This window comes from Protopterus annectens, chromosome 4.part0 (assembly GCF_019279795.1).
Source record: "Protopterus annectens isolate FY-2018-M chromosome 4.part0, PAN1.0, whole genome shotgun sequence".
In the NCBI taxonomy this organism is placed as follows: domain Eukaryota; kingdom Metazoa; phylum Chordata; order Ceratodontiformes; family Protopteridae; genus Protopterus; species Protopterus annectens.
The window spans coordinates 1876957437-1876977257 of NC_056733.1; the positions used below are offsets into that span (position 1 = coordinate 1876957437).

The 19821-nt window shown below is 33.3% G+C and overlaps 1 protein-coding gene across 3 annotated transcripts in view; it reads right to left on the bottom strand.

The window, feature by feature from the left end:
• The window catches only part of GEMIN5 (gem nuclear organelle associated protein 5), a 1677795-nt gene that overhangs the window by 1559833 nt on the left and 98141 nt on the right, over positions 1 to 19821 (bottom strand). For all 3 annotated transcript variants that reach the window (XM_044069545.1, XM_044069544.1, XM_044069546.1), the window contains one exon: positions 13979 to 14133. In XM_044069545.1, the coding sequence (XP_043925480.1) occupies positions 13979 to 14133 (155 nt within the window). The remainder of the gene's footprint in view (positions 1 to 13978; positions 14134 to 19821) is intronic.

Here is a 19821-nt window from a genome sequence, read left to right on the forward strand (position 1 = left end):
AGACTTAGAAATAATGAAATTATCTGTAAAAAGAGCCTGCAAAAATTCATTAATTGACTTCCAGTATTCTTTCAACTTCATACAGTCATAAAACATATGAGCCCAGTCAGCATTAATTTCTACATTACATCTCTTACATAGATTATCTTTATTATTAATTTTATCCTCCGGGTGCTCCGGTTTCCTCCCACATCCCAAAGACATGCTGCAGGTGGATTGGACACTCTAAATTGACCCTAGGTGTGCGTGTGAGTGTGCCTTCTGTGGAAGGTTGGGCGCCGGGCTGGCAACTCGACACCGTAAAACTCCACTGCCATTCAATGTGCGGACAAGGTGATCCGCTGTGGCGACCCCTAACCGGGAAAAAGCCGAAAGAAGAAGAAGAAGAAGAAGATTAATTTTATTCATCATCAAAGGTGTATAAAAAGATCTATGTAAAAATTTCCATGTATAAAGTCTCCAGACAATGGAAGATGTAGTTCTATAAGCAGATTCCAATATATATTGTTTATCTTGTTGAGTTGGTGGGTCCCCATTAATAGAGGTGAAATAATTCCAGTATGAATCTACATTGTAAAAAGTTTCTTGTCTGATAATTTTATGTATATATGAAAGTTTACCTTTATCCGAAACTTTATGCTGTAAATTTATTATCAAGTAATCAATCAGTTTTGGAATAGATTCTTTAACTGTTATAGACATTAGATCTATTCTATCAATGAGATGTTGTCTAAAGATCTGAACCTCTAACCAGCAAGTTTCTCTTAGATCAAATTCTTGTTTTAAGAAATCTAGATTTTTAACTTTATTATCAGATATCAGCTGATACCAGTACTTTAGATTATTATCTATAGCTAAATGAGCTCCTTCAGAAGTAGATGACATAAGCATACCCTGAGCATAAATTATAGGGAATACAATAAAATTCCATTCCCTATACTTAGGGTGCATGAATATAAAGTTACGATAACTAATAATAATATTTAATGGGTAACAGACCATATGTTTAGGTGTAATAGGTGAAGTACAAAATTCCTTTAGCAACCACAACATGGAGTTATTTATAATCATATTTTTATGTGTTAAGGAGATTTTCATGAAGTGCATACTAATTAGCTCCCAATAATCTTTCCATTTTGCGACATATGACCGATCTATTAATAAAGAAATAACTTTTATAATAGAAGAGATAATATATAAATTAAAGTCTGGAAAAGAAATACCTCCTTGAGACCAGCTATTAGTATGTTTCTTTAATGCAATCCTAGGTCTATTAGGTGCCCATAAGAAATTTAACATTAGTGTATTCAGTTTCTTGATAGTTATTTTTGTAGGTGAAAGTATTATTGATTGTATTAAGTATAAAATCTTGGGGAATATTATCATTTTAATAATTGTAAGTCTCTCCTCCATAGTAAAAACATATTCCAGGTATTAAAAAGATTTTGTATATTAAGAAAACAGGTATTATAGTTATTATATATAATAGATTTAATATCTTTAGATAGTATTATACCTAAATAAGTTATCTGACCGGAGTTGGGTACATATTTAGTAAAATCACTAATGAAAGTATTTTTTCGTGTATATATAGGTAGTATTTTAGTTTTTTCTTCATTGAATATTAAACCAGAAATACTTTTAAAATTCATCATTTTATCAAATAAAGACTGCATAGAAGAATTAGATCCTGCTGATGTAATTAGAACATCATCTGCAAAAAGTTGAATTTTGATGTTGTATTTTCTTCTATTTCAAAACCCTCTATGTCAGTACGGTTTCTAATCAAATTAGCCCAAGGCTCCATTACTAAAGTGAATAATAGTGGAGAAAGTGGACATCCTTGCTTTGTACCTTTAAGAATGGGTATTTTTGTGAAACATATGTTCCTACCTTAATATAAGCCAGCGTTCCTTTGTATAAATGCTCAATTAAATTTACAAATGCATCAGAGAAATTTGTGCACTTCAGTAAGGTAAACAGATAGTCCCAACTTACTGAATCAAATGCTGAACCTATATCAAGACTAATAAGTGTTAAATCTTTCTTTTTCCTATTTGCAAAATCAATTAATGTTAAAGTTCTTCTTATATTATCAAAAGTATTTCTATTTACAATGAAGCCTGTCTGATCTATGTCTATAATGCCGGGGATAATTGTCTTCAATCTATCAGCAAAAATACTCAAACATTTTATAATCAACATTAAGTAATGAAATGGGTCGATATGAAGAACATCTAGTTGGATCTTTATTAGGTTTTAAAATTGGTGAAATAAATGTATATTGCAGAGATGGGGGGGGGTTATTAACTCAGTTTGGGCCAGAATAAAAACCTTATGTATTAATGAATATGTAGTTTTAGAAAGGATTTTATATATCTCTGGTATAATACCATCATTACCCGGTGCTTTGTTTGATTTAAGCTTATTTATTTGTGTAATAACTTCTGTATATGAAATACTCTTGTCCAATAGTTTAATCTGTTGTTTATTAAGCTTTTTATTCATGTTTGTGGTTATAAACTCCTTTATTTTATCTTTAGGTTCCATGTTAATGTTGTTATGGTTAATCTTGTGAAAGTGATTTCTAAATTCATCCAGTATTTCTGGTATACTAGAAACATTCTTCTTTTCCTTAGAGAAAAGATTTCTTTGATATGGTTTTGTTTATTCAATCTTTTGTTTTATTTTTAAGTCTATGTAAGTATTTGGGGCTTATTGAATAAGACAAAACTTGTATTTCTAAAGTTATTTTAACTTTGAGTTAAAATTTCTTTGTATTTCTCATTTAGTTTGTTTATTTCTTCAATAACTTTCTTGTCCATAATATTTTCTTTATTATTATGTTTATAAGAGTCTAGTTTACTTTGAATATCTAACAATTCCTTATCCCAAGATTTCCTTTTGTTATTATACCATCTGATACTTTGTCCATATAGATATGATTTTAAGGCATCCCAAACATAGACAATGGAGACTTCAGGAGTATTATTTATGTCTAGAAAATGTTGTACTTCTGAAAGTATATATTCTTTATAGTCTTTTAGCTGAGTTAAGTATTCTGGTATCCTTTTGATCTGAACATTATGAGTATTTTTTAGCATGAATTCAAAAACAATTGAGTTATGATCAGATATAGGACATGAAATGATGTTGGAATTAATTAAATCTGTTACCATCTGGTTAGAAATAAAGACCTTATCTATTTTTGAATAAGTTTTGTATCTGTTAGAAAAAAAGGTGTATGGTAATGATTTTGACTATCTGATTATTAATATCATTCAAATGATAAGAATTAGCAAAATCATTTAAATGTTTTGCATTAGATGTAATTCTTCTTTTCTTTATAGTGGTAGTATCACTTTCATGTAGTATACAATTAAAATCACCAGCTAAAATAATATCCCCTATAGAGAATGATATGATCTTATCAATATGATGTTTCACTGTATTAATACCAATTCCAGGTATCCAGTATACATTAAAGTGTAAGTCTTCCCATTAATTTGTATTGTAACCATACAAAACATTCCTTTGTCATCCTGATAAGACTTAATGGTTTTAGGAATGGGCATATTTTTATTCCATAAAATAGCCACTCCTCTTTTTTTCTGAGTGTGCTCTGAACTAACCAATGCTGCATACTTATTAGTGGCTAGTTTATCAATATCTTTTTCAAGAGATGGGTTTCTTGCAGGAAGACTAGATTGGCCTTGTGTAGATTAATGTATCTTATTAGGCTTGCCCTTTTACACGGATTATTCAATCCATTAATGTTTAAAGAAATTCCTTTTAAAGATGTCATTTGGCATTTTTAAAACTCAAGAATCTTATGATCGAAATAACAAATAACAAGATAAATAATGTTACATCTCCTCTTTTAGGTGTACCTTTAAATATAGCTGTATTTATTAAATCTCTTATGGGATTTTGTATAGGATTCAATTTTGTTTGTAGTGACAATGAGTGTGCAAAATATATTGTGGATGTCAAAACTATATACATATAACAACGAACAAGTGAAAATAATGTAAGGATTAAACCTTGCATCCCGCCTGGAGTTGAAAACTCCAACTTAGAGCAGTATTTACTACTCAAGTTAACCCCCTACCCTAAGCAGCAGTACCTCAGCTACTACCTTATCAATTTAATACTAGTTATATTTAACTGAGGTTAACAGTTTTCAATTCAAATATCTATCAAGACAAAACTACACATTTGGTAAAACAGCATCATATAAACTAAAATAAACTTTTTTTTTTTTTTTTTTTTTAAAAAATGTTCATACTATTATATAGATCTATGTAATATATAACACTTGAATTCTAATAGCATTCAAATAATCTTAATGTTAGAAATCAAGAGGAGAGAAAATTATGTTCTAACATTCATTTAAATCAAAAACTTTGGCTAATATGATTCAGACATTACATGCATTAAGATGCATCTATTTTCTGTCATGTGAATTCTATCAACAGCTTCCAAAAAAATCTTGAATTGTTTGTATATGAGCATTTACTTAAACTCATTATTGTCAATAGAGTAAAATATTGTATTCATAAAAATTATTATAAATCATATTGCATAGTTATGCAGATTCTCAGAAACACCTGCGTTATTACCTAAAAAAAAAAAAAAAAAGCCATCACACACACACACACACACACACACACACACACACACACACACACACACACACACACACATACACACACACACACACACACACATACCTATACACATATATACATAGATACACACACACACATATATATATATATATATATATATATATATATATATATATATATATATATATCTGATCTCACTGAGTTGTGTGTTAGTAGAGCACTATCCTACTTGCTGTCCCTAGAATAAATCTGTCTGCTTTATACAAAATAATGCACAGCAAACACATATTAGTAACCAGATTTTACAACCATGCTAACCTACTGCTTTAAAATATATCACATGACATTTCTTCCAGAATAGAGTTATAGGATTATTTATGCTTGCCAATCAGATGAATTAAATGAATTATAGTAAAGTATATGTTTGGGACACAAGTTTTTAACACAGATTATTATGCTACTGTTAAGTAGATTTTCAAAAACATTTAAATAAATGTTTCATTTTCTATGCCTTCTAAAATAAGATATTTACTTGCTACAAGAAACTACATCATCTAAACTCATCATAACTGACATATTTTATGAATAGAGTATTTTTCCTGAATCTGTGGTGTGTCAGTGTGATAACCTTGTCAATGTTTATACTAACTGCTTTCAGTTTCTCTGTGAAAATTCTGTGAGTGAAGCTTTTGAGGAAACTCATGGACACTATGCATGAGACAGCCCACATCCCAGATTGTCTCCCTTAACATTTTGGGAAACTTATTAAAACTTGTGGCAAACATTCATTTTGTCAATAGAGTAAAATATTGTATTCATAGAAATTATTATAAATCATATTGGATAGTTATGCAGATTCTCAGAAAAAAAAGCCATCACACTCACACATACATACACACACACACACACACACACACACACACACATATATATATCTGATCTCACTGAGTTGTGTGTTAGTAGAGCACTATCCTACTTGCTGTCCCTAGAATAAATCTGTCTGCTTTATACAAAATAATGCACAGCAAACACATATTGGTAACCAGATTTTACAATCATGCTAACCTACTGCTTTAAAATATATCACATGGCATTTCTTCCAGAACAGAGTTATAAGATTATTTATGTTTGTCAATCAGATGAATTAAATGAGTTATAGTAAAGTATATGTTTGGAACACAAATTTTTAACACAGATTATTATGCTGCTGTTAAGTAGATTTTCAAAAACATTTAAATAAATGTTTCATTTTTTATGCCTTCTAAAATAAGACATTTACTTACTACAAGAAACTACATCATTTAAACTCATTATAACGGACATTTTATGAACAGAGTATTTTTCCTGAATCTGTGGTGTGTCAGTGTGATAACCTTGTCAATGTTTATACTAACTGCTTTCAGTTTCTCTGTGAGAATTCTGTGATTTGAAGATTCTGAGGTAACTCAAGGACATTGTGCATAAGACAGCCCACATCCCAGATTGTCTCTCTTAACATTTTGGCGGGAAACTTATTAAAAACTAGTGACAAACATTCATTTAGCAGTGTAAATGCATCTAAACATGACAGAACCTCCATAATGTATTCCACAGATCATCACAGCCTCTATGCAAGTGAAATTAAACTCAAAATTACCAACAAGCAATAAAACTCAGCATTCTTCTCCCAACTCAATTTTCATACAAATCCTATTATTCACTGTGCCCACACAGTCTAAAGCATTTCTATATATTAATAAAGAAAAGAAAAAGAGTAGAAAATAAAAGGGAGTGAGGCAGAAATAAAAAAATGTAAGAGAAAGCTGTAAGAAGTATATACAATGGAATGTTACTTACTGTTTATATTAATAGAGTTAAAATAAAACATATTTACTCTTATTTAGTTCAGATTATTATTAGTTAAAGCATGACAGATTATTTACAAACAAGCATAAGCAGTATAATCAAGAAAGTATAATTAGAAATAGCATTTGAAGAACTTATAAACTTTTACAAGAAATAAATGTTATTATTCTATTAATGATATTTTCATTACTGTTCTCTCCCTGCCCTCCCCCACCCTTTACCCACTACATAATCTAAATAGAATATCATTGTTTAAACAAAGAAAATAATAAAAGAAGAAGGAAAAAAAAGGTAAAGATAAAAAAATGTATCAAATTACTAACCTTACTTTTTTCAGAAAGAAAAACAAATAGAGTCACAGCCTGCCATTAAATCCTCAGGCATTTTGACTGGTTATGAAACAAAACATTTCTTTGCACATAGAGAATAACTGATTAAATCTTTTCCAAAATATTTGTGGCTTTCTGGAAATGCAGGAACTATATTCAAAAAGATTAATAATGAACTAAAATGATGAGAGAGAAAAAAAACATAACAAATCATTTGTTTTTTAGTCTCTTCTTCTTCTCTGAAGTCTTCCAGGAAGCTTCAGTTGCCAATCTCTTTAATGAAGAACTAGCCCATTCCATTTCTTCTATTTTATCCAAAATCCTTTTTTCTTTGACAAACAGTAAAGCAGAGTCTAAATCATCGAAGACCTTAGGACCATCAGGAAGGAAGATTTTAAGCTTGGCAGGAAACAGAAGGAAGGTATGTTTTAAACTGTGCTTTTTTAAGCTCCCTTATTAGTGGCAGAAAAACTTTTCTTTTAGCAATTACCATGGAAGAATAGTCATTGTCAAAACGCACAGTTGTCTCATTAAACTTAACAGGAGCTTTAGCCCAAGCAGATTTAAGAACCATCTCTTTATCAAAAGATGATAGAAATCTAACTATAACTGATCTAGGATAGTTTTTGTTAGAGTTAGTATTAGCTATAGATCTATGTGCTCTTCGATACCAAAAGAGAATGCTTCTGGTAAATCTAAAGTTTTAGGGAGCCATGTTGTTAAAAAGAAGTAATATTGTTACCTTCAATATTTTCTGGCAGTCCAAAAATCCTAATGTTATTGCGCCTAGATCTATTTTCCAGGTCATCCAGCTTTGTTTGTAAATGTGTATTTTGTTTCAGCAGAAACTCAATGTTGATTTCCTGTTCTTGTATTTTATTTTCCATGTCATTCACAGCTTCTTCTATGCCTGTCATCTGGATCTTCTGTTGTTGCAGGTCCATATGTAACAAGTCTATTTGTTTTGTAGTTTTTCTATGAAAGTGTCTATTTTAGTATCCATTTTATCCATCTTAGCAGTAAGTTGCTGGACTATAATTATCAGAGACTGAAGTTCTTTCTTGATGCTGGAGTCTTGAGGATTTGTCTTACTGGAACTCATTTCAGACTGATAAACTGACAGGAAAATTTCCAAAGTAATTTCTGACAGGAATATTATTAAGATTTCCTTTCTTTTTTAGATATAGTTCAAGAACTATATAAAACAAACATATTTAGAAAGAAAATTACTTCAAGAATTAATTTTTTAAGTAATTAATTCCTGTCAATGTAATGAAATTGGTGGAGCTGAAGAAATCTGCTGCTATCCTGTGTTCATCCTTGGCCACGCCCCTGTTCTTTCTTCTTTTGAGGCTATTGATATTTGGTCTCCATAGGTCAGAGAATATATTCGAAGATTTTATTAATATCTTCAATATTCGTGTAATAAGTATTTCTGATATTTGAGAGGGTGAATTAGTTTGGGTTATAATTCTGGCAGTGCTCGAGATGGTATTTGCACTTTGTTAGAATAGTTAGCTAGGGTTTTGGTTTCATAGAAGGATAACTTGCTGTTATACGTATAGGTCTTTTTGAAGTTTCAGGATTTTGGTTAGAGTTCGAGTTTTATAATTTGTTAATAGGTCATTCTCAAGTTTTTGAATTTTGGATTCTAGTTACTGTTCATCCTTAAGGTGGATTTTTTTTTATAGTAGGTTGCTTTTTAAATAAGTATCCCCCTAATTTGCGTTTTTGTTGCCGCCCACTCAATATCCAAAGGTAATTCAGAGTTAAGGATGTTGGATAGGGATGATTTGAGTAGGGTTTGAATATCATTTATTATATTCTTTTTGGTTAAAAGGCTGAGGTTCAGAGACCAATTGTATCCTTTGTTCATTGTGCTATTCATTGTAATTACATTGAAGTTTAAAGTAATTTTGGAGTGGTCCGAGAGGAATCTAGTATGGATGGTCATTTTCAGGGCAAATTTGAAATAAGAAAAAAGTCTATTTTTGAGCACATTTTGTGGCATTGGGAGTAAAATGTGAATCTGTTGGATTTATTTATACTATCTCCATAGTTAGAAGGGTCATATAATTTATAATCTTGAATAAGTTCTCTTAGAGCTAGGTGAGCTTGTTTGTTATATATTGAATTTGAACTTGTTTTGTCTAGTTCAGGATTTAGATACATGTTCCAGTCTCCAACTAGAATCATGTAATAATCTTGGAATTTATTTAAGATAGGGTATAAGGAGGCAAAGAAAATATGTTGTTTTTTACAAGGGGCGTAAACATTAAGGATGAGAACAGGTTTATGAAGATTTGGCGTTAGAATAGTTACATAGCACCATCTCCCCCTCTTTGTCCACTTTTTTTTCTAAAATTTTGTCTTGGAACTGTTTTTTTAATTATTATAGCTACCCCAGCACTGTTCGATTTACCTTCAGAAGCTATGATATTCCTTATCCATTTTTTCTCCTTAATTATGAACCATTGCTCAAGTGATAAATGTGTTTCCTGTGCCAATATTAAGTTTGATTTCGCTTTTAGGATAAGATGTAACAAAAGTTTTCTTTTCTTCTTATTCTGGAGCCCTTTGATATTCCATGAATCAAATTCCCACATTTATGTAATTGGGATGTTTATGAAATAAGTCTAGAGTGGTCGTTTGTGATGATGATTTCCGTTTATGTATTGTTGAAATTAAATTAAGAAAGCATCCTTTTACTCCCGTCCCCACCCAGTGCCTAACCACTACACCCTTGCACCAGGAATAATGCAGGGAGTAAGTCGTTATTAGTTTTATAGATTTGTAGTACAGCATAATAATTATAAGTTGGGTTGTCATATTTAAGTAGAAAATGTGAACTAGTATACCTGCAAAGATTTTCTCTACACAGACAACGCTTAACAAGCTAATTCCCTAAGAAGCAACACTAAAATAGCCCTAAAACTCCTCAACATATTTACATGCATCTGATACAGTGACTAAAGTGTACCTTTTATATGACTGGCAATAAATGAGAGATGTAATTTGGAAGGGTCTTAGTAAAACCATTATAAGTAAAGGTCCACTGAAACAGGGTTTTTAGTATGAATAGATTTATAAGCGTTAATAGTAATGAACTAGAAGATATTGGTAGAACTGTTAAGTATATCCTTTCATTATTTTAATACCAAGAGCTAAGATTATTTTGTATGTTCTCCTTTGTATTCGGTCCCTCTCCACTCCCTTTCTATTAACATTACTTCCTTTCCTTTTATGCCATGCATAAGACTTAAGTCCATAGTAATTTGTCTGTTATCTGTGAAGCTCAGCCGAGCTATTTTGTTTGGAGGGGTTCAGCTTACAGGTACAGGAAATATATCACTATACTGTACATATGAGCAATCAGTACATGTATACGATACATCGTAGATAGTTTCTACTGTCTGTTATTTAATAAAACAAGCTTCTTTTAATGAGCTCATGCACATATTATTTAGTTGGAGGTATGCCTTGCACCGAGATGTCAAAAGCTAAAACACTGCCATTTTTTATTGTAAATGTCTGTCTGTGGTATAATAAGGGCATGATGAAAGTTATTTTAATATGCTCTTGGTTGCTCCTCTCAGTCAAACTAGAATGGAAAATGTTTTTGTACAGCTCAGATAATGTCAGTTTCTGTTTTTCACTAGGGCTTCTTACAATTCATGTTGCAACTGACCTTTCATGTTGTTGCTTTATTACCATATTTTTTTCTTTGACTCATGTTAAGAGCCACTCAGTTGTATGTTAAACTTTTGACAGTATACTTGAAAGCAACTTAATTTTCTCACGAGTATATTGCTGCATAATGCTTCCTCATCACCATTTTCAAAGGTTCTAGCCCCCTCTCTAGAATCGAACGTTGTAAAACAAGAATATCTTAAGCTTGGCACAAGTAAAATCAGAAGTATTTGCTAGCACTTCTCAAAATTCTTATGAACAAAATTTAACTGACTTTTTGTTAATACTGACAGCAAAATTTATATTGCTTCCCTGCTACCATTTTGTTCCTATTTTAAGTATATATAATGAGTTTTAATTGTTGTTTGCACTTCCGACAAGTCATATGAAAGCATGGTGCCTTTTTATTAAGAAAATTTGTGGGCATTGCTTGCCTGTGATCATTTTGGGACACAAATTTTTAAACAATTAATACTTTGTACAGTTCTTGTGCAAGTCTGCACTTGATATTGAAGGATGGTTATCAGTAGTATCCTTTCCAGGGTATTGTACGTTTCCTCCCTTGTTACCAACAGTTATCTTCTACCTAGTGTGAGAAATGATAGTAATTGCAAGAACTTCGGACCGTCTCATTCTGCACCACAGGGTGTATGAACAATTCTTAAAAAACTCACTTTTTAAGCACTTGTCTATTTTCCTCGCTGTCATGATAAGACATAGAACTGAAATTTTAATGTTAAATGCAGCTTCTTGATCTTCATGCTTTACACTAGCTTGTAGGGTAAGTAATGCAGTGACCTCCTTTATAAATGTAACTATAGCCATTGTTTACATTTTCTTTTTGTTAGAACTGTTTATAACCCTTGACCAATGATCTTCTTGTGGATTACCGCAGTTTGCGATTTCTGCGATCAGGAAAAATGCTCGCCACTCGCTCCACAAGTAGAGGAGCGTTCCAGCTTGGATATGTGTAGGGGGACCATTAAAGCCAGCTGGATGTCCCAGAAGTGTCACAGTATTAAAGAACCTGACGTAGAGCATGAAAACATATTTTAGTTCCTGTCATGAGAAAGAGTAAAAGCGGAAGTGGGTCTACCTTTCCTGGGATGGCCTCGTGGATTTTATTATGAGGCATTAGTACTACTAGTGTGCTGTTAGAGGCCTGCAAAGGACCAGCAATACAGTTGGATGCAACAAAAAAAAAAAAGAAAACTGTTCCTGAGGACCGAGAAGTGATCGATCATTCAATCAGTATTCAGACATCATTCCAGTAAGTATATTTAGCGATCCAATGTTGGTAGTTTTTAAAAACAGCAAGAAAAGTTTCTTTGACTTCCTTTTGGTTAGCAATCTTGTATTTAGCATCATCCGAGTAGAAAATTAAGGTGTTAGGGGTATTTCATTTGGAATTTTATTTTTCTTTCGATGAGGAACTTACAGTAAGGGGAAAGGAGCTGTCTTGCTTGTCTTATTTGGAGGGGAAGATCTTGGGCCAATGAAATTGTATTACTGTTCCAGTTAACAGATCCACCACTTTTTTTGTAGTCATCAGGATTTTAACATCTTGAAAATTTTATAATTTTGCATAGATAGAGAAAACCAAGGTACATACAAGCCAAGACCTAAGTGCTCTGTGTGCTCTTTCTACTATTATTTGTTTTGCTATTCCAGGTACTTTGAGCAGTATGCTGAAAATCTGTATGATAGAAGGAATTAATTCATTGCGATTTACAGATTCTGGGATGCCTCTTATGATAATATTATTCCTTCTGGATCTTGCTTCCAGGTCTGTGATCTTTTCTTGGATGTTTTGAATTTCTTTTTCATGACAGTCAGATTTTTTTTTGGTTATTAAGAGTTATTTTCTCCTCGTTTTCCATAATTTTGGTTTCAGATTTATCCAATCTGTCGATTATTTGGTTAAAAGGTACTTCTAAATGCTTGTAATTGTACAGTTAATTATTTCATGGCTTCTTGGATGGGAAGTAAGGCTGTTTTAATATCCTCCAGATTGGCTGGTTAATCAGGTTTACTTTTGTTTCCAGTTTTAGATGGATCTGGTTGTTTTAATATCTTCTGCCTTTTTGAATTCAGATCTTTTTCAGGAGACAGTAGATCCGAAAGTTTAGTCTTAGATGTAGTAGTGTCCATGTTTTTATCTTTTCGACATCCTGTAGTAATAACTGTCTTCAGTTTTGAGTGCAATTATTCAGTATGCAAAACTGCAGGAGCACACGGCTTAAGTTAATCTCTCTGTATCCTTGTCAATCTTGATTGCTTATAGACTGGACCGGTCTCCTCTTCTTGGTAACTTTATTTCGGAGCAGATTAGAGTTGATATTTCAAGAAATTTTGTTGAAATTGGTTCTGGATAATCTTCTGGGTTGATTTTATTCCAGATATTTAGAGGAGCCAAGGATTAGCAGTGCTTACAGAACAGCGGCCATCTTTGAATCAGTCCTTAATTAGCAGTTTTAAATTTTATCAGATGCATATTCTCTATGTGAAGATGAAGGGGACAATAGTAAAGCCTCTGAGGCACTGTTGCCATACCGTCTTAAGGTGTTTTGCAGCAGGAGTCAACAATAATCAAACTTTAGAAGACTATGATCTGGTTTCCAAATGCAACCAAGTCGTTAAATGCTCAAAACAAGGATGCCAAGACATTCACCTCATCAGCAAAACGAGGCATGAGAGATGAATCTTGATATCTATGAGGAGGATACATAAACAGAGTTATGACTGGAGATATCAAATTATAATTCTTTGCAGTGCTTGGAACGTTAGCTGCTTTGATGTTTTACTAGATGCAGAAAAAAAACTGAAAACTCGTAATGCTGCTGCACAGACAGTGACCAAAAGATGTCCTGATGAAAGAATGGCTTTAAAAGCTGTCACTTTACTCTCCCACCTTTTGTGTTGCACCAAAGAGTATTACAGCTTTTAAAGCACCAGCTGCTGTTATACTCCAGCAAAAGACAGCTTAACAGTACTTTGTCAGGGACCTTTCTTGCAGCAGAAAGGTGCGTAAAGTTGCCTTTTCCAGAATTTGGAAAGTAAGCATGGCACTCAATGTGTAATATGTCTATTGTGATTTGAACAACTTTTATTACAGATACTCAACATGTTACCGCAGTTTAAGACGAAACAAAAAATAATAAAAAGCATCTATATGCAGTTTCAAAACCAATTTACTATCTTAACTGAAGAGATGCAATTGAAAAAGGCTATTGGCATAGAAGCTACAAGACAGAAAGCAGATACAGTACATATAAGGGAAGAGAGAGGAAAGGTGAGTTGGCGAGATGTGAAAAGGAAGGTTGTCAATTTTCAGGAAAGTGACATCACCAAAACAGGGTACATATTTCACTGCATAATTAATACTGTTCTATGCTCTCCTCTCCACACCATACTCATAAGTACAAGGGCAAACAGTGAAGTATATTTAAAAATACTAAATTCAACAGTAATAAGAATTCATACCAGGGATCTCTTCTTGTCTAGAGTACAAAGCTTCCTCATTTTGAAGTAAAGGGCACCAAGACAGAGCATGGATTTCATCATTGTGACCTCTCAGCCTGTGTATCACTTCTCCTTTCCTGCTGATATCGATGAGAACAATCATTCCGTCCTTATACCTTCAAAAACAAACACAATGTGATTTACTCATTACCATCACAGTGCTCCACACAGCCCCTCAGTTTCCCTACTGGTAGTGCTGTAGCAAACAAGCTTTGCAACCAAGACTGTAATCAAACTTGGCTCTAAGGTACTTGAATATTTTAAATGACTTATCTAGACAGTGGTAGAATCATTCATTTTAATACAGTATAACTAAAGAATCTAGAAATTAAGCAAAATGCTTCAAATGGAGATGTAACATAATATTAGTCAAAAACAGAAGAAAATGCTTTTTGCAGCTCTATTGTGGACTATTCCCAAGATGATGATTCACTAAATATGAAAAAGCCCCCTATGTTCTCATGTTTTGAAAAGGTCACCAGTTTTGACTAAGAATTCAAAATAAATACCTCAGCACTGGAAAGAACATTAAGATACTAAAAATTACATCTTTTTCATAAGTAAAATACTGGTTACTCAAAAAAATCCACTCTCAAACTGCACACAGCCAATGTATTTCACAGTAGTGTCCATTCTTAGGACTATGTGGACATCCCCACAAACTTTAAACCCAAATACTACTTTATCTGCCTGGAACTTGCCACTCCATTCAAGTCCAAGTGCTTTTCTATATGCAGCAGATGATTTTTAAAATTACTTCACTGTCATGCAATTAAATTGTATTAAAAATATATATTCAAATTAAAAATAAATTGTGTGGAATATATTTTCTCACTTGTTTTCATTTCATTCTTTATTAAAAAGGTCCTTAAATCAATTTTATCTGCCCAACATCTCTTGGAAAAGATCAATAAGGGAAACAAAGTTACTCTTCAAACAGATACTTTTTGAGAATGACTCAAAATCTCAAACTTTAGCACAGATGCCCAGGCAGTAGAAACAGGGGGTGTAGAAATCAGAGATCCCAAATCAGGTCAGATACAGAAAGGTCCCATTAAAATTTCAGATACTTTACAAAAGACTATAGGATGAAAAAAGAAGAGATTGAGAGAAGCACACAGAAGTCTTTACTGAAATCATGGTTTTCCTTAGCCTGTCAGATCAGAAAGTATGAAGTTTAATAACCCCCATTAAAATTAAATGGTGTAAATGAACAGGTTATGAAATAAGCTATAGAAAAATCTCGATTCCAGGATAGGATGACCTCCCTACTGAAACATGGAAAGAAGGAAGTATGACTTTATTGAAAGTGTGGTAGGTTTTATTTAATAAAACACTAGCTTGAGGTCAGCTACAAAGGGCCTGGAAAAAAGCAGTAATAATAATTCCAAAGGAGAGAAAAGACACAGTGGACCCAGCATCATACAGATTTATCTATGGAACCACGATTACAGAAATAAAAGTTCAGAGACTGGCAAGTCTTTTGACAAAAAGCAATAAATATGGATCAGTGTGGGTTTGTAAGGGGTAGACAATACACTGATAGAATGCAATGATGACCCAAGAAGTGAAACAGGAAAGCCAAACGAGTTCAGATGCTAAGAAGGCATTTGACAGGGTCCACTAAGATTTTCTTTAAGAAATCATCAGGTTTGGATTTCCTGAGATAATACGACTGATTACCTGAATCATAGTAAATATCCCTAATGTGAAGATTTATCCTCAGATGAGGTACTAGGCAGGGATGTGCTCTGTTCCTGTTATTACTATTATTATGCAATCTGAACTTTTCCATTGGAAGATGGTGACTTTCTATGGTCCCAGGGATTGGCAACTAATGGCTAAAATGATAACAGTACAGCATTTAAGTTATTGATGGGGGGGGGGGGGGATTACACTGTTTGCAGATGTTATACTATATATGGCAGATCCAGATTGGAATCTGGAAAAGTATTCTTCAGTTTGAAGGAATTTCAGGATATGGCAGAGTACAAGATAAATCAAAGTAAAACCAAAGCTACTGCAATATACTATGCTCCTAGGCCTGAGCTGGTGCAGCAATACCCATACTTGCGTTGCCATTATGAAATGAAGTTCTTACAGATGTGCATGTTCAGAAGGTAGCAAAGGAAACATGGGGGACAGGATAAAATAGAAGACAATAGAGCAACTGAAGCAATGGAAAGTGATGAATTTGAACTTAGACAAAATATTGGCTATAAAGATGTTTTGTGGTCCCATGAATTTTATGTTCAAGTCTTTTGTACCAACTGAAAGGAAAGTTCTGGATTCTGCTATAGGAGGATCAGACAGACTACTGGTGGGATGGAAAAAAGATCTTAGGAGAGATTAGAGAAATTAAATCATTCCTGTGAAACAGAGGAGATTGGGATTACGAAATCTGCATGGTTACTATAGGGCAACACAACTGAAACTAGTATACTTAAGATCAACAGATGCAATACAATGTTAAAAGGAAATACTTTATGTTAACAGAGTAATTATAATCATGGTAATGTGGTCACAAGCCCAGAAAGAAGACGGATTAAAAAATATGGCATATACAGGCTTGCTGGAACCTACTAGGGAAAGAGACTAGGGGTAGTTCAAGAAGGGTAAAGAACCAAGATTTTGTGGAAATTTGACTAAAAGGGAGACAATATCCAGGAATTATGCAATCTTTTTTTTCCTTTGGAGGATGGTGACTTTCTATGGTCCCAGAGATTGGTAACTAAAATTAAAGAGCACAAGGAGACAAAGGGAAAAAGCTCAATACCAGAATTAGCTAAACTACTAATAAAAGAACATAAGCAGAGCACACTCCGAAGCAAAAAGACTAGTAAGTAGGTTTTGCAATGTGCTCTACAGTAATTACAAAAAACAAGAGGATAAATCAAGACAGGACTGGGAGAAAAAAGATTGATAAAGAATATACAAATGCACAATGACAAGCTATATATCAGGATCCAAATTATAACACAAAGTCTAGGATATTTGGGATTTTTCATGGAAGTGCCTGCACAACACACCTGATAAAATAAGAATGTATCCACAATCGCATCAAAAATGTTGGGCATGCAGATTAGAGGTAAAGGGTGACTAGGGACACATTTTATGGACTTGTCCAAAATTAAGTCTTTCGGCTTTTCCCGGTTAGGGGTCGCCACAGCGGAACTCTGGTCTGCTAATGACTGGCAGTTGATTTTTACGTGCTGAGTTGCCAGCCCTAACGCACAACCTTCAACGAAGGTACGCCCATTCACACGTCTCCATGCAGAAGATGCTCTTAGCTGAGAGTCGAACCGCACAGAGTCTTACTGTGAGGCGACAGCGCTACAGCAGCACCACCACCGCAGATAATAATATCCATATAGATAAGAATATAAAAATAAATGGTGACTAAACTCAAAAATAAAGTTATCTATATTTAGAAGTCCAATTTTTTCTGACTGCATAATTCCAGACCTAGGAAATTATGTACACCACCTCCTTTCTAGCCGAGTAGTTCTATATGGTAAAATTCACAACCCCATCTCACTACTCAGAGTATGGGACACATCTGTTTAATATACATTTCTCGTTTGCACTCCATATCTGCCAAACTATCCATTATTCTTACTATCCCTTGGTAAGCAAGTTCTAACCTGGATTTCCACTTTCAAGCCTTTTTACTCTATTAGTATCAGGCATAACAATCATGGCCAAGAAGAAACGTACCTTTCAATTTGCCAAACCAATCTTTTCACATCTTTCAATCCCTAACATTTACTACCCTGCAAAATATGTTTAAAGTGTATTTGAAATATAAAAAACATCTGTGTAGGCTTTTCCAGGAAAACAGATGAAATTTCTTGCATAATCCGGGCATCAGACAAATCTACCAACATTTTGCATTTTAAAATCATTCCCAGTTATTCCAGTCCCTTTTCAGACCCTCAGACAAATTTTCATCTCTTGAAGCATTTTATATTTCATACTTGCTAATCTCTTCAATTTAGCCATACTTGTCCTCTAAATTATTAAAAAGTTCTGATAAGACAGATTGTTTGGCTACATTGTTATATTTTTACATGCCAAGATAATCTGGTCTGCAAGCCTAAGAACCTCAATCTGTCTTCTGCACACAGGTTTAATCTTTCCTTTGCTTCTTCCCAAATCTATGCGTTGCCCATTTTTAAACAAACACAATATCCTGTTTTTTTACTCTGTAAGGGCAACAGCCGAGGCACTAGAGACGAGACTATAAGGTTTTATCAATAAATTCATCTGGGTGGAAAGTAGAGCCGTCTTTCACTGGTCTTTCTTGTGGTTATAATAATACTGCTTTTTGGTTTGTGGTTGACATACAATATCCTGGTACTTTGCTTCCTTTTTAACCAATCTGATGTAACATTTTTGTTTCTTTTACCCTATTTCTTTCCATCCTTTTGTATCTTTCTTCCATAAAACTTCGCCAGTTTGTGTATTTTCTGTAACTATATGTCTTGTTGTTGTCCCATAGCATTAAAAAAGAAAGAATATATTACTTTCTCTTGGCAGTTCTGCCTGTGTCAGGGCCAGACATTCAGCATGGCTTGTAACGCTCATACTGAAGGAGATGATCTTAACTGCACAGAATTATTATAGTTCAGTAATTCCAAGATATTCAGTCCCCCATATTGCAAGAGTAAAACACCACAAATGGATGGAATGAACCTAAAAACAGCCTGCCTGGATCAGTGCTCTACCTCTGTTAACAAATGGTAAATAAACTTTCAGAGGGCACACTGCCACTTGTCTTCCAAAATAAATGACTGCATTCCTTTACTCTGGCACACATGCCTTCCCATATAAATTATTGTACTCTCTCGCTCTGGCACACTTGTTTTCCCATACAAGTTATTGCATTTTCTATTATATTTTAAGACTTTCAGACAGGAGACTGTAGAAAAGCTTGTTTTAAATAAACCACTAATTGAACCACGTACATTTTAATAGATAACATCTTTAAATTACTTCATTTTGTCAAATAACAAAGGTGCAGCCTGATCAGGATTCATTAAATATAATTGTACATCATCAGAAAACAATGCAAATTTAAACTGATCTGCCCATCCAAAGGAGTCTAAAATTAAGGATTCCAAAGGTTCTAAACACAATGCAAAAACAAGGGAGGACATGGGCACCCTTAAGGAGTTGTGCTATAAAAATAAAAAGGAACCGGTAATAAACCCACCAAGTTTAGCCTACTGAGAGACTACTGCTTAATGTCAATAATTAGCCTACAAAACATACCCGGAAATCCAGATTTTCTTCAAAATTGTATTCTTGCCAAAATTAAACTGAACCTAGCTTAATATACCTATCTCCTTATACATTTCTGATCCCACTTACTTAATGAGAAATGTAATTGCTTTCTTATACAGTGTTTTAAAAAACCTTTAGGATTCTGCGTTTTGGATATGTTTTCATACAGTAATCACTAAAACTATTTTGCACACAGGTATCACAGACAGTAAGTTACACTGAACTAATTATTTTAATACTTAGTATTATTTCAATATCTTTAGTTCTCTGAGTAATTAAGATGACTCTCCAATCTAAATATTGCCCAGCAAGACTTTACATAACTTCTGGACATAAACCTTCAAAGCCAATGTTTTTCAACTACCTGGTTATATTACTTACTTGAATGAACCCAAGAGGAAGAGGGAGAAAAAAAGCCAGTCCAGTGTTCTGGTCGTTTCTTATTCCATATCACTTACATCAGGTAGGGATTTTAGAAATACATAATTTTCATTATATGCATTCATCTAAGTGTTAAA